General features: G+C 44.5%; 3 protein-coding genes across 14 annotated transcripts; 2 read left to right on the top strand and 1 right to left on the bottom strand.

Moving 5' to 3' along the window:
* Nucleotides 1–2,183: 2,183 nt before the first annotated feature.
* Nucleotides 2,184–5,948, top strand: LOC147331471 (E3 ubiquitin-protein ligase RNF182). Of its 6 annotated transcripts, none has more exons than XM_086293808.1 (9): nt 2,184–2,682; nt 2,780–2,979; nt 3,600–3,673; nt 3,775–3,894; nt 4,042–4,195; nt 4,304–4,371; nt 4,451–4,577; nt 4,901–5,139; nt 5,229–5,948. In XM_086293808.1, exons 3-9 carry the CDS (start codon nt 3,626–3,628, stop codon nt 5,409–5,411), a joined length of 939 nt encoding a protein of 312 aa, XP_086149934.1. In that variant the 5' UTR covers nt 2,184–2,682; nt 2,780–2,979; nt 3,600–3,625; the 3' UTR covers nt 5,412–5,948. The 6 variants fall into 6 exon arrangements, with proteins under 6 accessions (XP_086149934.1, XP_086149935.1, XP_086149933.1 ...); XM_086293809.1 differs by having other exon boundaries at nt 2,777–2,979; XM_086293807.1 differs by having other exon boundaries at nt 2,184–2,688.
* A 182-nt stretch (nt 5,949–6,130) lies between these two features.
* Nucleotides 6,131–15,306, top strand: LOC147331470 (regulator of G protein signaling 9-binding protein). 3 transcript variants are annotated; one of them, XM_086293804.1, is made up of 4 exons: nt 6,131–6,561; nt 6,666–6,869; nt 14,717–14,859; nt 15,011–15,306. In XM_086293804.1, exons 1-4 carry the CDS (start codon nt 6,363–6,365, stop codon nt 15,170–15,172), a joined length of 708 nt encoding a protein of 235 aa, XP_086149930.1. In that variant the 5' UTR covers nt 6,131–6,362; the 3' UTR covers nt 15,173–15,306. The 3 variants fall into 3 exon arrangements, 2 of the variants coding, with proteins under 2 accessions (XP_086149930.1, XP_086149929.1); XR_015129194.1 differs by lacking the exons at nt 6,131–6,561; nt 6,666–6,869; nt 15,011–15,306 and adding an exon at nt 10,333–12,757 and having other exon boundaries at nt 14,717–14,790; XM_086293803.1 differs by lacking the exons at nt 6,131–6,561; nt 6,666–6,869; nt 15,011–15,306 and adding an exon at nt 10,333–11,722 and having other exon boundaries at nt 11,837–14,837.
* A 971-nt stretch (nt 15,307–16,277) lies between these two features.
* Nucleotides 16,278–18,523, bottom strand: LOC147331469 (ubiquitin-conjugating enzyme E2 C-like). 5 transcript variants are annotated; one of them, XM_086293798.1, is made up of 7 exons: nt 18,369–18,523; nt 17,908–18,032; nt 17,109–17,136; nt 16,915–17,001; nt 16,635–16,839; nt 16,502–16,561; nt 16,278–16,393 (listed from the first exon to the last, which is right to left on the bottom strand). In XM_086293798.1, exons 2-7 carry the CDS (start codon nt 18,012–18,014, stop codon nt 16,356–16,358), a joined length of 525 nt encoding a protein of 174 aa, XP_086149924.1. In that variant the 5' UTR covers nt 18,015–18,032; nt 18,369–18,523; the 3' UTR covers nt 16,278–16,355. The 5 variants fall into 5 exon arrangements, with proteins under 5 accessions (XP_086149924.1, XP_086149927.1, XP_086149926.1 ...); XM_086293801.1 differs by having other exon boundaries at nt 17,908–18,035; nt 18,369–18,481; XM_086293800.1 differs by having other exon boundaries at nt 18,210–18,479.
* Between the last annotated feature and the right edge of the window lie 1,492 nt (nt 18,524–20,015).

Raw genomic sequence — 20,015 nt, 5'->3', positions numbered from 1 at the left:
TGTGCGTATTAGTATTGTACAGCACTTTGGTCTACCAGGTGTGTTTTTAAAGTGCTATATAAATAAATAAATAAATAAATAAATAAATAAATAAATAACTGATGATTTAAACCTCAGTGCAATACAAAATAGAATTAAACAGTACCATATTAATGGTGTTGTACTTACAAAAAAATTGCATACCATAGACAAACAAATAAAAGAACAATTTCAGAACCTACAATATAAATATGTTAGGGGGAAAGTAACTGATCAAGCCAAAGAATAAAGTGATTGAAAGATCTTGATTTTTTCACAAACACCAATAGTTTTTATAGCTTTTGGGTTAGTGGAGTTCTTAATTGAATTAAGATACTGTTCAAGTTCAAAGGAGATACATAAAAAGAGGGATGTCTTCCTAAACACGTGGACTTGTGAATATGAAATTTAGCCATTAAAATTAACAAGTTAATCATATATCTGTTATCAAAGTTGAATTGTCTTTGGTTTTTGTGTAGACCAAATAAAACATATTTCCAAAACAGTACAAATCCTTTAAATATATTTTCTGATATAAAAACACAAATTCTGCCAAAAATCTTGCACACGGTTACAAAACCAAAAAAGATGTATCGTATATTCCTTGGAAGTTTTACAAAAGCTACAGCTTGTATCAATGTCTAATTTGAATTTGCTTTGAAGACAATCTTTAGAAGGATAAATTCTGTGTATTAATTTATAAGAAATATCTTTAATTTTGTTGGTAATTAAAAACTGATTAGGGAGTCTCCAAACTTTGTTCCACATAATACCATCTGACAGCCAGTTCCAGAAAAAAATGACATATGGTAGCGTGGTTATGCTACTCTGAAATAAAGATCTGATAGATTTATTGTTGTCTTTAGTTTGCTTAGAAAAGCAAATCTTGCCAACAAAAGTTTGTATGGGAGATCTCAACGGCCTGTGGAATGAAGTGATATTAGGTTGATTCTTAAACAGCATACAAACCCCTGATGGTATTAAGCCAAATACTTTTGTATAATCATGACGATTTATAGCTAAACTAAACAAAATTCTTCATAGGAGAAAAGCGTACCATTTGAATCAAATAATTGGTTGACTAAAATAATGTTATTCCTAAACCAACTAAGTTTTTAGAGTGTTGAGAGATTAATCTGTAATCCTCTGTTATAAATGGTAAATGGCCTGTATTTATATAGCGCTTTTCTAGTCCCTAAGGACCCCAAAGCGCTTTACATATCCAGTCATCCACACACTGGTGATGGCAGCTACATTGTAGCCACAGCCACCCTGGGGCGCACTGACAGAGGCGAGGCTGCCGGACACTGGCGCCACCGGGCCCTCTGACCACCACCAGTAGGTAACGGGTGAAGTGTCTTGCCCAAGGACACAACGACCGAGACTGTCCAAGCTGGGGCTCGAACCGGCAACCTTCCGATTACAAGGCGAACTCCCAACTCTTGAGCCACGATCGCCCCTTAACCCCATTTATCATTATTTTGCAAATATTGTTTATGCTTGAGTGTTTCTTTTCTAAACTGCAGAAATAATGGGAATTACGCTCACCTTCTTCAAGCCATTTAGAGCTTGATCTGATAAAGGCTCCTTTTGCTTTGTCTGAGTATAAACGATCTAATTTATCTTGTAATTTAGCAAGGTTCAATTTATCCTCTTCAGTTAAAGTGTCAGTTTGTTTATTAGATATGTTTTATGTTCAGTGCATACATGAACTTACAGGACAGAAACACAGTATGAGTCCTGTCCGGATAGCATGGATCTCATGCCTCACTGCTCTCCACCACATCAGCTGCCTTAAACATACTGGCCTGGTACTTACTGTAGCGGCTCTTATACTGCCTTTACAGATTAGACAGGCTTCTTCTCTCTGTCTTTAAGTCACTTCTGAAAACCCATCTCGTCACCCTGGCCTTTGACACCTTGTGAAATGTTTTGTTTTGTTTATTTATATGAGTTTTTATTAATTTTAATTTTATGTATTATGTGTGTTTTTTTCTGTTTTGTTTAATTCTATTGTTCTTAACTAATTTACTGTTCAGCATTTTGGTCCTGTGCTGGGTGCTTTATAAATAAAGTTGTATTGGATTGGTCTGTATTTACTTTTGATTGGGCAATCCTGAAGTTTCTGCTCTCTGATTGGTTTATTTTGGTGTTTAATATTTAAAATCACCGGGGTGTCATCCGTCCAATCCACGCTGAGCCTGTGAAGGTTGAAATGTGTGACAGGTAAATGAACCTGCGATCAGATTATCGATCAGTAGATCGATCCTGTTCGTCTCGTCCAGTTTCCCGTCATTCCGCTGCTGAACGGTTTCCATGGTAACCGTGACCGCGCCGCCGGACGCGCGCCGCCGCGATACGGAGGCGAGACGGTGAGTCACCGACAGAAAACAGCTCCGGTAACCGACGAAGCGACAACAGCAACCGACACACCGGGACGGGTTAGCACGTTAGCATGTTAGCATCCCGCTGCCGCGTGAGCCGGAGGCGCGAAACGGCTACGGACTGTCAATGAGGCTGATGACGGCAACTACCGCAGTGACATCACAGCAACAGACAGCAGCAACAGCATCGCCTACTGCAGGGCAGCGGCAACATCGCCCTACAGCCTGACTGCAGAGCAACTACACGAGAGCAACCGGAGACAGCAGCAACAAACTGACGGCAACTGTGCAGAATTAAACACGTCCTGATTTGTTTCTGCAGCAAACAGCAACTGATCCTACGCCAACATGTTGCTTAAACCTTCTGTCTTCAGCAGGGACTGCAGCAACTAAAACCTACAACATCTGCAGCAGCAGCAACTCCGGCAACCTGGAGTTTATCCAGTTGACATGTGAGCATCAACACGTTGCTTCAGCTTGGGAGACAGACAGCAACTTCATGAAGAGCAACCAGTGACAGAGCTACGATTTCACTCACAGCAACGCAGCCTACCACTACAGCAACTGCCAACAGCAGGTGAGCAACATGCGAGTGGGGGGGCGTCTGATAATCAATAATCTGATCAGAAATCAGTGAGCACAGTTGTTCGGGCAGATGTTTGAAAACTATTACAGATCCTGATGACTGATTTTTAAAGCTGCAGCTGGTGCCTACCTGTAGTCATGGTAACAGGTAGCATGTACCTGTAGTAAGTGTGTTTGCAGAGCTCATCCTTAAACATCGATCCATCAGAAGATCAAAGAGAATCAATAAACCTCAGCTTAAACTATAGGTGAGTCACATGGTTAATCTCAGTCAGGCAGGACAGGAATCATCAGGTGGTGACATCATCTGGCCATCCAGGTGAGGGAAGGATAAAATAAATAAATAAATAAACAAAACTTACCTGTCTGTGAGGAGGCGGAGCTTGAGCAGAACACTTCACCTGCTGTGAATACTGCTTTGTTATTGGTACAAACAAACACACCTGAGCAGCGTTCAGCACAGATAGAAACAACAGAAGCTCCGGTCCAGCTTTTATTCTGTTCATACTTTATTTTTTCACTTTGATCGGTAAATAACTAATCAATAACTGATCAATGAGAGTGACAGTCCTCGTGCTCTTATTTTAAAAGTAAACGGTTGTTTCTCTCCAGGAGGACGTCTGCTTCTGACTGGACGGATGGACGTCCTTTCAGACTGTCTCGCTGATCAGATGACCTGGACTCAGGTGTGTTTCTACCTGCAGATGAGGAACGCAGAACTGTAGCTCGGTCATAGTTACAGTACTCGACTTGTTTAGTAATCTCTTTCATTGTTTGTCTCAGTCAGGTAACAGCCTCAGTTAAGCCCCACCCAGCACCCACCTCCCCCTCACGTCAGGTGAAGACAACAGTCAGCGAGATGAGCCTGTTGAAGGAGGTGGAGCCAGGACAGGAAATGGAGGGAAAGGTGAGTCTACCCATCATGCATCCCTGCGGTGTCGCAGAGAGAGAGAAAAGATTTATTTAGTGAAGACATTTCGAATAAAGTTTGGAGAGATCGAACAGAGACCGCGAGGTGTTCGGGGAGACTTACCTGTTGCTGTGCTGCATTCAGGTGCAGACCTGGGCTCAGTCTCTGGTGTACACGCTGGAGGAACTCGAGTGTAAAATCTGCTATAATCGCTACGACACGCGCAGCCGGAAGCCCAAACTGCTGGGCTGTCTGCACCGAGTCTGCGCCAAGTGTCTGAAGAAGATGGTCGACATGGGTGAGTTCACCTGGCAGGTAGACACACAGCACAGTCAGCTGCTGGATCACGCAGATGCCAGCATGACCGTTACCTGGTCACATCACCTGTTGTATCATGTGATTCCAGGAGAGTCTTCGCCGTCCATAATCAGCTGCCCATTCTGCCGCCACGAGACGTATGTCCCCGACGAAGAGGTGTGGCCTCATTTCCTCCTCTTCGACGGTCAGAGTCTGACAACCTGAACTCACACTGTCTCCTCCCCCTCTTCCTCAGGTGTGGCTGATGGAGGACGACCGGCACATCCTGGCGGTCCTGTCGTGTCAGGATCGTGCTCGGCGAGGAGGTGGAGCAGGAAGTGGCAGCGGTGGGGAGGTAGTGCTAAGTCCCAGCAGTCTGACAGGTAAAAACCTGAGAGTTAGAATGAGATAGTCAGCCAATCACAGCCGGCCGGTAGATTTATCCAATCAGGAATCTCCGCGATAAAGTGACCTGTTTGAGGTGATTGAGCGGTATTCTTCGCCGTCATTGGTCAGCGGTATCCTTTATTGGACACCTTAGATATTGATTACTGGTTGGTGTATCCATAGTTTTCACATGATGTCAGCGCTCGGGAGACACGCCCACCTGGAGGGTAAAAACAGTACTTTGCTCTCCAGCCTTCCTTAAAAAGGAAAATAACAGTGTCTGGAATTTCTCTTGGTAAAGCTCTGCGTCTGTTCCCAGGGGGCGGAGCTGCAGGCAGCGGCGAGGAAGCATCCCACCGCTCCTCGGACTGTCTCGTCATCACCATCATGGAGCTCCCAGAGGAGTCGCCATCCTCAGATTCACTGAGCATGCTCAATGTAGTGGGTCTGTACCATGCTCCCAGTCTGGACTCGCTGCCCTGCAACCTCCCAGGTCAGAAATGCCGTGCCTGGACATCCCGCAGCTTCCCACGCTGCCTGCTGGGGGCACTCTGCCTGGTAAGTACCAGTTTAACCAGTTTGAACATAACTATCTAAATCAGAACCAGTGTAACTGGTGTGTGCGGCTACTCCCCCTGTGTGTGCAGGTGTACTTTAGCTCGCTGCCATTGGGGATCTACCTGCTGATGATTGGTCAGCTATGGCTGGGCGTGGTCCTCGTCAGTCTCGTCCCGTCCACGCTGCTGCTGCTCGTCCTTTACGGCTTCTGTCAGTGTCTCTGCCACGAGCTAATGGAGGCGCTTGCTGCCCGCACGCACTCGCTACCGTGACAACAAAATGTAGCCATAGAAAAGCCTGTAGACTGAGCCATCACACTCTGACATCACTCTGACCCTGCCCTTTGTGAATACCAGCAAGTCCCCCTCACACATCCCCTTGGTGGAAATACGGCCAATCAGTGTTGAACTACGTGATGACATCATCACATATAGGAAGTGGAGACAGTCCTCTCCAGTCAGAAGACATCTGCTGACTAATCAGAGACATGTTACTGTCCTGGGCATGATCATAAAACTGTTTTACCTGCTGATTACAGAACACACCTGTACCTGTATCACCTGTTTATCCCACAGTCACATGACCTGACAGGCTGTTAGCCTAGCTTAACACTTACACTAATCACAGAGGGAAAGTGCTAGCCTAGCTTAGCATGTGTATTTAGCTTTGAAGCTGTGCTTATTCTAAGCTATGCTAACAGTCCCGATGTCCTGTCTGTAAAATGATTCATGAACCCTGTGATGATGATGAGTGTCACTTCCTGTCCGTGTAGTGGGCGGAGCCTTTGGAGAATCAACTGTTTAGTTTTGTGATGAAATAAATAAACATAAGTGACATGAAGTGTTTGAATCATTTCCTGCTGCGAGTTCCTCTCAGGTGAAAGGTTGTCACATGAGTGACACCTTTGGGACCTGTGGGTGGAGTCCCAGGAGCATTTGGGCATCAGCTTGTCGCTGCGTGTTAATTAAAAACACGCTATCCTCAGAGAGAAGAGCAAGAGTGTTTATAGAAACCTGGCAAGAGCTGCTCTCCACCACAGAGGAAGAAGCTGCAGCAGGTACAACTTCTTTCATACAGGTGTTCTATAAAGGCACATCCACAGGTGGGTCATACAGGTGATTTTACATTTACTTGTCTAAGCATCACCCAGATTTAGATATTCAGTTTTAGATGTTTGAACAGCACCTGTCCTACCTCTCTCCTCCCTCCAGGCGGTCGACATAATGAGTCGTTGGCGTCGTTCAGTGGACGAGCTGGCGGCACGGCGGCGACAGCATGAATGTGAGCGCGCTCAGGATGCACTCAGTCGGGTCACTTCATGTTTCCAGCAGCTGGTTGCGTTGGTCGGTAGCTCAGCCGACGGCAGCTTCCTGCGAGATGAGTTGGATGAGACGAGAGCTGTGGCTCACCGGATCTGCAGTGGTAACACCTGTCTGTGGTTCACCTGTCCTTCTCACCTGTGTGTTTCTCGCTGTCTCACGTGTTCACCTGACTCTCATTGCTCCATCTCCCTTATGTGTCTTCAGGGCTGTCCTGCCGGCTGCTGCGCTCGCTTTCAAACTCTGACTTTGCCCCCTCAGGTGTGCAGGACAGGCAGGTTTTGGAGCGTCTGTGGGTTCTCTTCCTGTCAGCATTGGAGCACTTCCTGTATGACCTGCGTAAGGCCTGTGACCTAATTGGGCAGTTCCCCCTGACTGAGCACAGCAACAGGCGCTCGCTGGTCAACACAGGTCAGCTGATTTTAGTTCTGATGTGAGATTGGCTAACTTTGTGTAAAAGATGTCTGTTGTGGCCGAGTCGTGAACCGGTAAATCACCTGCAAGTGTTTTTGCTTGAATGTCTAAATCGAGGAGTACTCGAGTAGGTTTAAGAACAAGTTTTTATTGCAATTCAAGTTGTTCAGTCCAATGAATAGCTTGAAAAGGTACAAAGGTAAGCGGTGAACTGCCAGAGGTTAAAGGTAAGGTTAGCTAAAACTGAAAAAATAATGCACATTTCAGAATTATACATAAAGGCCTTTTTCAAGGAAACACACAACGTGTTAAAATTTTAAAGCTGTTCTGCAGCAATGGAGGCTGGTCAAGCCTTGAAAGCTGGTGCTACTAATTCCTACAGGTGTTCCCACTTTCCTGGATTACTTCCCCCTCTGCATAAAAGCAGTGTTGGAACACACTGATGTACCCTCGTGACCATCAGCTGAACAGTAGTGTGTTGGTACAAAAACGGGGAGAAAAAGGTGATTAACAATGGAAGAGAGACGGAGCATCATAACACTTATAAATGTTTGTCTTTCCAAACTGTGACAGGAAGAGGTCTGCAGACCCAAAAACACAACTGAACCAGAAGTTTCTGAGAGTTAACAGCTTGATAGGCGGCTCACAGGACAACAGCTTCAAGCACAGAGTAATAGTGGTCGTAGTGAGCAAGTCTCAGTTTTCCCTCACCTCAGTCTCAAACTGTATATTTATTTCTTACTCTTCCTATATTTATTGTTTTTCTTTTGCACTGAATGGAACTGGAGCCTCGTTGTCTCGTCTCTCTATGTACTGTATATCGCAGAGATGACAATGAAGAGAAGACTTCGAGCTGCAGGTTTGACAGGACATCACTAAGATGTCAGAACAAGACAGAGGTTTGGCTGTGCCATGAAACACCGCCATTGTAATACTGCAGACTGGAAGAAGGTTTTATGGACTGATGAGTCATCACGCAGGATCTTTGTACGCTGCCGAGTAGGTAAAGGATGGGTCCACAGTGTGTGGCATCAACTGTCACACATGGAGGAGGACGTGTGATGGTCTGGGGCTGTTTGCTGATCCAGAGTCGGTGACTCGTACAGAGTGAGAGGCTCCCTGAACCAGAACAGCTGCCACAGCATTGTGCAGCACCATGCAGGACCCTCTGGCATGCACCTAGTTGGTCAGGGGTTCATCCTACAGCAAGATAATGACCCATAGCAAAAGTGCCAGAACTACCTCAGGAACAAAGAACAAGATGGTGAGCTTGGAAACATGGAGTGTGCAGCACAGTCTGCAGACTTAAACCCCATCGAGCTGGTTTGAACTGGACAGAAGAGCGAAAGCAAAGCAGCCTACAACGTCCACATTTATGGGAACTTCTGCTACAGATATGGGAGAATATTTGATTTCTATTGTATTCCATTGCCAAAGGAGGCTACTGACGAGTCAAAGTTTACAATACACTTTGGTCTATAAACTGATTCCATTATTTATTCATTTACTTTTTACTCCAATTGCTTATTTGTGCTGCGCTTTCACTTCAGAGTGCAATGAGACATCAAACATTTTTAATGAAAAACTGGAGAAACTTTTAGCTTGTAGTAGAGCTGGGCGATAGAACGATAACGATATGTATCGCGATATAACTTTTTCTCGATAGAAAAATTCAACTATCGCGATAGACCTCGCCGCTCTTGTCCTCTTAAAAAAAAAAAAAAGAACAGCCAATCCAAATTACGTAGCGCAGAGCTGAACCAATCACAGCCGCAGCGTCACGTCGCGTGACTTGTTACGTACAGCACAAGTGCCAAGCCGCACATGTGTATTTGTTTGGGAAGCAGCCAGCCACTGTACTGCCCGGGTAATGGAGGAAATGAGTGTGCCGACTAGAAAAATCAACCGAGCGTGACCGAAGAGAAAACAGATGATGGTTCCAATGCCGGAGAGATTGTCGAACGGAAGAGCCAGAGAAGCTCCGTAGTGTGAAGGTATTTCGGCTATTTCAAGTCTGACAAAAAACAGAGTAGCTGCACTGTAAATTGTGCCGAAAGCAAGTCTGGAAATACAATAAACTGGTGCATGCGCTACGTCCACACGTACCCGGGTATTTTTGAAAACGCAGATTTTTCTATGTGTTTGCACCTTTCGTCCAAACGTAAACGGCGTTTTTGGTCACTGAAAGCGAAGATTTTTAAAAACTCCGTTTTTGCATTTATGTGTGGACTAGAAAAACTGAGAAAACGCAGCATCAAAGGTGTGCGCATTTTTTGACGTCACACTGTGCGCCACGTTATTGTTTCGGTGAAATGAATTTCTACAATACTGTTAATTCTACTCTCTGCAGTGTTTAAATGCTTACATATACACACAGTTACTGTCCCTCCACACATACGACTCGGTTCTGCTTCTATGCCCCAGCTTTGTTTACTTTTTCCCACCGAGGCTTCTAGACTTCTGATTGGCCAACATTTCTGCACGGTTAGGAATCTAGCGCCACCTGCTGCTTTGGCATGTTCATAGCAGCGTTTTCCTTCATTTCTGCCTTTATGTGTGGACGGGATTATTTTTTAAAACGAAAACGGAAAATCTCCGTTTTCAAAAATACCCGTGTACGTGTGGACGTAGCCTCAGTCTCTGACTGGAAGCGCTAATTCTTCATTCGGCTTTTGTCAGACTAAAGTAACTGTTAAAACTGTTTGAAAAGCTCAGCTATACAACAAGGAGAGATTGAGAATTTCCTTTTAGTTCTCAGTTTATTTGATATTGACAAAAGTTAGTCAGTTTTGTCTGTTCTTCTGTAAAACAAACTAAGATTTATTTTTAGAATTAATATTTTGTTTCTAAGTGGAATTGACAATTTAGTCTGTTTCGTTTGTTCTATTTTGAAACTTAAACGCTTTAGCGGCTGCCTTTTGTGTAGTTTGCAATATTTGCCTTTATTTACCTGAAAAAGTCTCATGTTCCTTAAGTACATCTACCCTGTTGAACTTATTATGGGAAATAAATATTTAAATCAAAACAAGCTGCTGATTATTTCACATTTTACTTGTGAGCAACGGCACATTTAAATCTTACAAATATAGTTATTTGGCTCATATCGTGATAGATATCGTTATCGCCTGAAATGAAAAAAACATATCGTGATATGAAAAAATCTCATATCGCCCAGCTCTAGCTTGTAGTGTATGTGTAACCTGCGCTTTCTTGTCCAATGTAGGAACGTTACCATGGAGACCTCAAGTTTTTTTTTATAGGCTAACGCGTGTCACAGAGGTTATTTTTCTGCTATAACCGAAAGCTTACCTAATGCTGGGCATACACTGCGATTTTTGTCCCATTTTGGCCAGAGTGTCGCCTTAATCGTGTGTCGTGCGTCGTGTAGTATACATAAGGTAACGAGAAGCGATTAACACACAATCATCAATCATATGGTTGCAAGAAAATCAAACCTGTTTGAAATCCTGTCGCCCCTCGTGAGGGCGTCACTGCAGCCTCTACGCACGCGCGGAGCAACAGTGCAGCGTGTGATCTGGACACAAGCGATGGAGGCACAACTTGTAGAACTTTGGCTCATCTGAGCCTTTTCGATCTATCGCGACCACACCAACCATGAAAAGAGTTGGATGGAGATCGCTGCTCAATCACAGCTGCCTGATCAATGTTTTTCATTAGCAATTTAGCAAAGTTGATGGTGGTGTGTGAGTGAAAGACAGAGAGGGAGATTTTGTGTTATAAGCCGACGCACAGTGACTGGCAGTGTTGAACCATGACAAGCATTAGTTTTGATTGTCCAGGAACAACACGAGCACGGGGACATCAGATTGTGCTCTTATCGATCCGTTACTGACCCGTTATCGACCTCTTACTGATCTACTTTATGTTGCTCCTCCCCTTTTGTGAGTGTGGACGCTTCATCTCTTTGCTCTTAAATGCTTTGCTTCTTTTATTGATTTTTATGCTGATTTTTTCCCTTTTTTCCGTATGAGCTTACCTGCGATAGCTTCTGGACACTTATAGATCATTAGGACTAAAGTGTTCTTAACAGAAACAGCAACATTTTTATAGTTACCTTATCCTCAGCGCTCCGTGTGTCTGTGGCCTAGACACAGCTGAAGCCTGATTACAGCGTCTGGGCACCGAACAGCCTCAATAGCCTGGAAAGGTGCTAACCGCTAGGCTAACTAGCAACAAGATGCCTTCCCTCTCCACAGATGACTACCACAGCCTCCTGCAGAAGATTGCAGTACTGGAGACAAAAATTCATCGCTTAGAAGTAAACGTGGAGGTAAATGGACTGTGTGGAAATGAAACAACCTTGCCTTTGATTCAAAACAATGGCGATGAGCAAGCTAGCACATAGCTAAGGAGCACAGATAACATGACCAAGAAAGTAGACTCTGTGCATTATTATAAATCCTCAAGTGATAATCCCCCCTTGGACTGTCTTGGTGCAAAACCAAGACATAAATCATGTCTCCTGGAAGGGGGAGGACGTATCACAGGCAGGGCACAGCGAGCTGAAATCTCTGAAACCGACTGGCCTTCACTTCCTACGAGACAGAGAAGCTCTTCTACCCCTGTATACGAGAGGAAACAGGACTGGACAACCGTGAATAGGAAGGTTAACAACAAACCTCCAAAACAACTGAATGTGAAACTGCAGAACAGATTTGCTCCACTATCAAAGGACCCTGGATCTATATCGGACAACCATCCATCTAAAAGCAGCGAAATAAGGTCTGAAAATCTGTTGAAAAGTGAAAGACCACAGGGAAAGCTAAAGGCTAGGCCTGAAACTCTGATTGTGGGTGACTCTGCCGTAAAGGATGTACAAAGGATGTGCGGTAAGAACACTAAAGTCCTCTGCTTTCCTAACGATATGGTCAACAACCTGAAGGAGAGAATTCTTCAAATTGCAGATGAATATCCAACTGTGACAAACATTGTTCTGCATACAGGGTCAAACGATGTGTCCAAACAACAGTCGGAGGTTCTGAAACGGGACTTTACTGGATTATTAAACACTGTAAACTCTCTGAATGCAGCTGTATTCATCAGTGGACCTGTACCGCCGGTCAGAGGAGGAGACGAGAGATTCAGCAGGTTGTTTACACTGAATAAATGGCTTATATCAGCATGTGCTGACCACTCAGTGCATTTTATCAACAACTTTAATATTTTTTGGGAACGCAGGCATCTGTTCAAAGCAAATGGATTTAATTTTAACAAGTCAGGGGTGAAACTGTTCACCTCCAACTTGTTTTATTCCATACGTCATCCATCCGTGCTTGGTGCCAAGGCTGAGATAAACGAGGAGTTATCTCATAAAGAGGAACAAACAGTACTCCAAGAACAGACAAAGCCCAGCAGAAACCTTGAGGAGGAGCTCCATTTGCCCCCACCCGGGAAGAGCCTCAGAAAGGAGAGACATCTGAGGCAAGAAGAGGGGTCCCTATTTGCCTCCAACTCTCTCAACAACACCAACGACCAGGACCAGGGACCACGACCTTCCCCAGTCCCCCAAACCCCTGACAGGCCATCACCCTCCTCCCCCTCCCTTTCTCCCTCCTCCCCACACCTGAAATTCACTGAGGAGATGATGGAGCGGGTCAATGCTGGGCTCAGATCTACCCCCCGGCCCAATCCCCTTTTGTCCCCCATAAACCCCCCACCAGAGCTGCCAAAGGTTCGCCATCGAGCCCCACCCTCAACAGAGCGATCGAAGTCACATTGCTCAGCCTCACCCCCCTTAGTTCCTCCTTACCACCTTCATGCCCTGTCTCCGCAGTCTGATGTGTGATGTGTGGAGGGTCCGGGCTGTGAGGATTATGGCAGTGGTGACTTTTCCCAGGAGAAGCTGGGACCCTGTTTACTAGAAGGTTTTAAAATCTCTGTACTTTTAGGTGACAGGAGACATGTGGCCTGGTCAAAACACAGAGAGGTGCACTCTAAAAGATCTTTGAACATAGTAAACATACCTTGTGTGCCACAGACTGCTCCCAAACACGAGGGGACAAGTAATGCCTCTAAAACACTTAAGCTGGCTTTATTAAACGTTAGATCTTTAGCTGGGAAAACATTTTTAATTAATATCAGGCGTGTTTCCAGAACCACTAAAAACTGCTGTAATCAAACCTATACTGAAAAAGGACAATCTTGACAAGACACAAATGAAAAACTACAGGCCGATCTCAAATCTCCCATTTTTAAGTAAGATCATTGAAAAAGCAGTTTCTCAACAGCTCAGTTACTTCTTAAAACAGAATAATTGCTACGATGCCTTCCAGTCAGGTTTTAGACAGAACCACAGCACTGAAACCGCTCTGACCAAAGTGTTTAATGACATATGTCTGAATACAGACAGTGGAAAAATGTCAGTCCTAGTTTTACTGGATCTCAGTGCAGCATTTGATACAGTTGACCACAACATATTACTCAAACGACTGGAGAACTGGACAGGTCTTTCAGGAACTGTACTAAACTGGTTCAAAACATACGTAGAAAACAGGAAATACTTTGTATCAATAGGTAACTTCACATCTGAGCAGACAAGTATCACATGTGGAGTTCCCCAAGGTTCCATCTTGGGACCCCCTCTGTTTAACATCTACATGCTCCCACTGGCACAGATTATAAACAACAACAAAATAAACTACCACAGCTATGCAGATGACACACAAATATATATCACAATGTCACCAGGAGACTGAGGCCCTGTGCAGGCTCTTGGTAAATGCATTGAGGAAATCAATGACTGGTTGTGCCACAATTTTCTCCAACTAAACAAAAACAAAACTGAGGTAATAGTCTTTGGCGCCAAAGAAAAACGATTACAGGTCACCAGAGAACTTCAATCTATACATCTAAAAACCACAAACCAGGTGAGAAATTTGGGTGTAGTGATGGATGCAGACCTAAACTTAGAAAAACACATTAAGACAATAACAAAATCAGCTTACTATCACCTCAAGAATATATCAAGGATCAAAGATCTGATGTCTCAACAAGACCTGGAAAAACTAGTCCATGCATTCATCTTTAGTAGGCTTGATTACTGTAACAGCATCTTTACAGGTCTACCTAAAAAATCAGTCAGACAACTACAGCTCATTCAGAACTCTGCTGCTCGAGTCCTCACTAAGACCAAAAAAGTGGACCACATCAGTCCAGCTCTGAGGTCTTTACACTGGCTGCCTGTCCGTCAGAGGATAGACTTTAAAGTTCTGATGCTGGTCTATAAAGCTCTGAATGGTTTAGGACCAAAATACATCAGTGACCTCCTGACCCAGTATGAACCTTCCAGATCCCTCAGGTCATCTGGATCCGGTCTTTTATCAGTTCCCAGAGTCAGAACCAGACACGGAGAAGCTGCATTCAGCTTTTATGCTCCTTATATCTGGAACAAACTCCCAGAAAGCCTCAGATCAGCTGAAACACTCAGTTTATTTAAATCCAGGTTGAAGACTCACCTGTTCTCAGCTGCATTTGAATAAAGCACCAAATCCACACTTTTAAGCTTAAATTTCAAAACTTACATTTAACTACTGATTTTATCTGATTTTATCTGTTTTGATTTTATATACTGTTTTGTTTGTTTGTTAATTAGTTTGTTTGTTTGTTTTAATCAATTTTAAATCATGCTTTTTATTTGTTTTTGTTTCTAATGTCTCTGTAAAGCACTTTGAATCACCTTGTTGTTGAATTGTGCTATACAAATAAACTTGCCTTGCCTTCATAAATTCCAGGACCTCAGTCACCAAGAAGCTGAACTTACCTGAGGAAGTGTTTTTCTCATCCACCTGACCATCTGTTTCTCACCTGTCCTTCTGAATTTATAGGATGTGTTGATGGCGTGGTGGGCGTGGCAGCTCGGGTGGCCTCAGTCCAGTTGCCATGGCTCACCTCGGAGGTGGAACCAAGCCCAGATCTGACCAATCACATCACAGGACTGGAAACTATGATGAGCGAGATGCAACAGAGGGTGAGGGGAAGCATATGGAACACTTCCTGTTGGACTGTGAGGTTTAACTGTTGCAGAGTCACCTGTCTGCTCTTTAGGTTGCTTTATAAACGGCTGAATTCTGTGCCGCTGCTTTGTTTTTTGTTCTGAGTGTCTCACCGTTGCTCTGCAGGTTCCCGTGGCGTTCTGGTCGGTGGAGGCGACCCAGCCGGCGTGGGCTGAAGCCCGCGGTGAGCCAGATGACCTGGTGGAGAGCCTGGAGGACCTGATGGAGGTTGAGGTCATTGCCGGTTCCAAGAAGACGGCATGCTGTGGGCTGGGCTGCGTCGGGTAGATGTAGATTTAAGTGTTTCCATTAAGATGGGAGAATCGTGTTTTAGAGGAAACAGAAGAAAACCTGGGTTCATTTGTCATTGTGATGTTTAAACAATCAATATTAAATAAGTCTAAATAAAGCTGGCAGATCAATATCTGCAGTGATTAATTATTAACATGTCACAGAAGAAAAATGCCACTGGATGGTTGAACTATCCTTTAGGAGGTGATAGACAGGTACATACTGAGATAAAATACACAATGCATGGATTCACCTGCAGCATAACTACAGGAGGATTCAGGGTCACCTGGTCCAGCCCTAACTATATGCTTTAGCAAAAAGGAAAGTTTGAAGCCTAATCTTGAAAGTAGAGATAGTGTCTGTCTCCTGAATCCAAACTGGAAGCTGGTTCCACAGAAGAGGGGCCTGAAAACTGAAGGCAGTCGTCCAGCCTGGAAGTAATAAATGCATGAACTAGTTTTTCAGCGTCACTCTGAGACAGGATATTTCTAACTTTAGAGATGTTGCACAAATGGAAAAAAGCAGTCTTACATATTTGTTTAATATGTGCGTTGAAGGACATGTCCTGGTCAAACATGACTCCAAGGTTCCTCACAGTGTTACTGGAGGCCACGGTAATGCCATCCAGAGGAAGAATCTGCTTAGAGACCATATTTCTAAGCTTTTCAGGGCCGAGTACAATAATCTCAGTTTGATCTGAATTAAGCAGAAAATGAGCGGCCGTCCAGGTCTTTGTCTTTAAGACATTCCCGCAGTTTAATTTCCATTGTCAATATTATTCAATGAAATTAAGGGCAGTGTCAAAAACACACTGAGACTGAGCTGTGATGTCATCAAGTACTGCCTTTCCAATCAAAGGATGAATTCACTTGCACTCAGGTGAACTATAAAGTGTACTTGAGTATTGATGTCATGATGCAGCAGCAAAGAAGAAAAAAAAAAAAAAAAGAAAAGAAGAAAAGACCCCACCCAAGGCTCCTCCTTTTCCTCCTAGTCTTTCAAAGTAAAACCAGCTTAATTTTGAAAAGAGAAGCCCAGCCTGCATGCGGTGTGTCAGGGGAGGACAGCATATTTCAGCTGCTCAGATCAATAACACACTGTGTTGAATTAAGAACTTTATTGACAAACATAAAAATATGATACAAACACGGAAGACAGACGAACATGAGGAGGCGGAGCTTCAATTTTGGAAGGTCGAGCGTAGATGAGTTCTGAAAGCTGAAAGAAAAAACAAAAACAAAAACAAAAAAAAACCAACAACCATCAGTCCTGCTTCACGCAGCTGTTAACGTGTTTGCGCACAGCGGGGAGTTTACGTGGTCTCACCTTCCTGGTTGTCCCACAGTTCGGCCGCCACACCATTAAGAGGACTGTCGTTGTTCGGCTCTGAGGAGGAAGCAGAGTGACAGTGAGGTCAGAGGGCAGAGCTTGGACAGTGCTGGGGTGATGACGCATTTACCTCCCAGCAGGCTCTGGATGGACAGCAGGATGGAGCGAACGTCGTAGAGCGCTGACCATTTGTCCTTCAGGATGTCGAGGCAGATGAAGCCGTGCTCGTCTACGTTGGGGTGGAAACATGGTGTGACAAACTTTACGCGTGGGGCCTGGTACGGGTAACCGGCAGGAAACTCCAGAGAGAGGCGGTACCTGAGGCCCTCGTACACCTGAACAGGTAAGACAGAGCAGAATTTAACTTTCTGCTGAGAGCAGAGTAACCCAAATGATCCGTGTGTACATACCGTCCCCTGAGCGCCATCGATGGTTCCAACCCACTTAAACAGATTATCTGACTCTGGGAACGCAGAGATCCCCTTATCACCTGACATCTGCACCAGAGAGAGAGACTGTCACATGACTTCAGGACACATGGAGGGTGTCACATGACCTCAGGTGTTACAGGTTAGAACAGAACACTGATGAAGACTGGACTCACCATGAGCGTCATCAGCTCCTGCTGCAGCCTGCAGACACAAACAGGAAGCTCAGAATCTGCTGCACATGCTCAGTTCAGTGTTTCACTTTTGGCTCAGATTAAGGAGGAGCCTGCCTCCTTTGTTGTTCTGGTGTTTCCTCCTGAACTCAACTCAGCCCTTCATGAAACTGCAGCTCAGACAGGTGCTGTGCAGAGAGGATCAGGTAAACTTGCCCATCTGTATGACTCAGACTGAGGCAACTGTGATACTAAGTTTGCCTGTCACTCCACACCTGTAGGAGCTGCCCCCACCCATCACCTGCTGAACAGCGTCACTTTTAGCCCTTTCACACAAGTACCTACTCAGCACGACTCTAGTAGTTTTCCGTTTCTGGGGTTGTTGGTTTCCCCAGTTGCCGGGTTTTAAATATGGCGGCTTTGATTTTCGTGAAGGACACGCCTTCAGGCCCCATCGATCGACGCTACTGACTAGCCAATGGGTGGCACCCAGTCAGTTGATGTCACATTTTAGGATAGCACGTACTATTAAAAAACAAACAAACAAAACCCCTAAAAACCGAGCCGGTACTAGTGGGACAGGGCCACTGGTGTAATCGAATGGCGGCACAGCACACGGAAACCAAGCGCATCATTGTTTACCAACAGCTGTACTAATAAAGTTTAATCAACCGTGAACAGGAAGTGTACCTGCTAACACCTGTCCGACAGGTAGAGTCAGAAATTGGCACTGAGAGCTGACACAAACACCCAATATGAAAACACACAATAGGAAAAGTCTCTCTCTCACACAAACACACACCGTTTGGACACAGAGCCTCTGGCCGCGCTGCCGCCGCTGTCGCTGCCTTTCAGAGCGGCGGTGCTGGAAGCTGCAGCCGCTGCGGGGTCCATGTTCTGGGAGGCCATGAGCGTTACCGTCCTGTTCTGCTGAATCAGACAAAGTGAGGTTAGAAGGCCCGGGTTCCTCTGCGGCTCACCTCCCGTGTTTCTCCCTCTAAGCTAACAGCAGCTAAACGCTGGCACCGGATCCAGCTCCGAGGACTCGTCTCCAGCTGTATCCGCCTCTCAGGCCACCGTTCGGGTGTTTTACTCAGACCTTACCCCGTTAACAGACGAGGCTCACCTTCACTGTGACGACGTCGTGCTAAAGGTGCTAGCTGTTAGCTCCACCGGTCGGCTAAGCGTTGGCTCTGCGGCTAGCCTGTTTATTACCCAGAGGAGACTATAAACAAACAAAAACTCTTCCCGGTACGGACTCACCGGTTGTCGGTCGGGGTTTGTCGGCCAGAGTACAGCTACTGTCTGTTGGATTCAAACGGAACACGCTCCCGCCCCCGATTTAAACCGACTGTTTCTTACACAGTCGGCCAATCAGCGCCCGACCTTTAAAAACAAGCCAGCTTTGGCTGGCCAATGGCAGGCCTGCCAAGTAAAGGGAGGTGCGTTGTGATTAGGCAGCGTGAACGACGAAATGATCCAAACGTCTTTTAATGCTGACGTCATAACAGAGCCCAACAAGTCAGAAATCGGTTTTAGTAAACAAACAAAATTACATAAATATACATTTGTGTATTCACTTACCTGTCATAATAAATATGCCTGTAAATAAATGTTTTACCTTCTGTTTATGATTACAGCTCTGTTTCAGGATAACTTAAATTAAATATCAGACTGCTGTCTCTTCAAGCCTAGCTTAGTGAAAGGTGACCACCAGATGATGTCACGCGGAGGCTCTGACAGCACAGATCCACAGTGAGAATGATGTAATAGCTCAGTTAAACTTTGGTGGGAACCACTCGGAGAGTTTCCATCAGAAAATGAAATGCTGTTAGCTCGCAGGTGATACAGCTGTCTTCATTAAAGATGAGTTCAAAACAAAGATGATAAACTGCATTAATGCTTTCTCTGGAGTATCAGGTCTGACTTTAAACATGAAAATGTGTCCTGTTCCTGTCGGAGAGGTTTGTGTCCTTACAGAAGGTTTTCCTGTCAAAGAACAGATGACTTATTTGGGAACTAACATCTGTCGAGATCAGTCTGAGAGGGTCATTTCTAATTTCCAGCATTTAAATCCAAAAATGAAAAACAGATTTGATCTGTGGCTCATGAGCGATCGATCACTGATCCTTTTATCTTAAACAGGGATATTCACACTCAGTGTATCCTGCAAAAGTAAAAATGTTCCTAAATCATTCGTAGAACAGTCGATGCTGCACTTTATTACTTTGTGTGGGAAAACAGAAATAAATCAATATTATATAAGGATCCAAAATAATATTAATGATGTGTCCCAGCTAGTGAAGGTAAAAAGGTCATTTTCTTCCATATCCTGTGTTTGTGAGGACCTGTGATGTTCCCGTATCTGTAAGAGAACACAGTACAGTGTTTCATGATGACACAAATGGACCAAATATACAGACAGCACTGAATAAAGATGTTCTCAGAGATGCCATTAATATACTGGATAAAACATATATGATTCATTGTCCTGTAACCCCTCACTGTCAGTTTTACTGGAACAGTAACTTTATGAATATTAATGAGCCATTGATATGGACTTACAATAAGAAGTATTTAATCACCAACAAGGTCGAATAACAAACCAATTTATTAAAACTATAGAAATGATCTGGATGAATCTTGTACTGTAAAACTGTCAAACAGTCAGTGAAACAATTCCACATCTTTTTGAATGATGTATTTCATTTTTTAACACATACACTACATTTAATGTTTTCTTTTTATTTTCATGTCTGTGGAGGTTCTCAGTCATCCAGGTCATTGTAGTCTAAGGAGCTTGGAAAGAAAAGCGTCTGGACTTCTTTATGTTGCTTGAAGGCGTTTCACCTCTCATCCGAGAAGCTTCTTTAGATCTTGGGTCAAATGGTGGAGAGTCCCAGATCTCAG

Source organism: Aulonocara sp. 'chitande type north' Nkhata Bay, linkage group LG5 (genome assembly GCF_057382095.1).
Source record: "Aulonocara sp. 'chitande type north' Nkhata Bay isolate Kocher_YH1m ecotype deep benthic linkage group LG5, A_spYH_male_GT1.1, whole genome shotgun sequence".
In the NCBI taxonomy this organism is placed as follows: Eukaryota; Metazoa; Chordata; class Actinopteri; order Cichliformes; family Cichlidae; genus Aulonocara; species Aulonocara sp. 'chitande type north' Nkhata Bay.
Note: the sequence above shows the minus strand (reverse complement) of the source record. Positions and strands in the feature narration are given on the sequence as shown.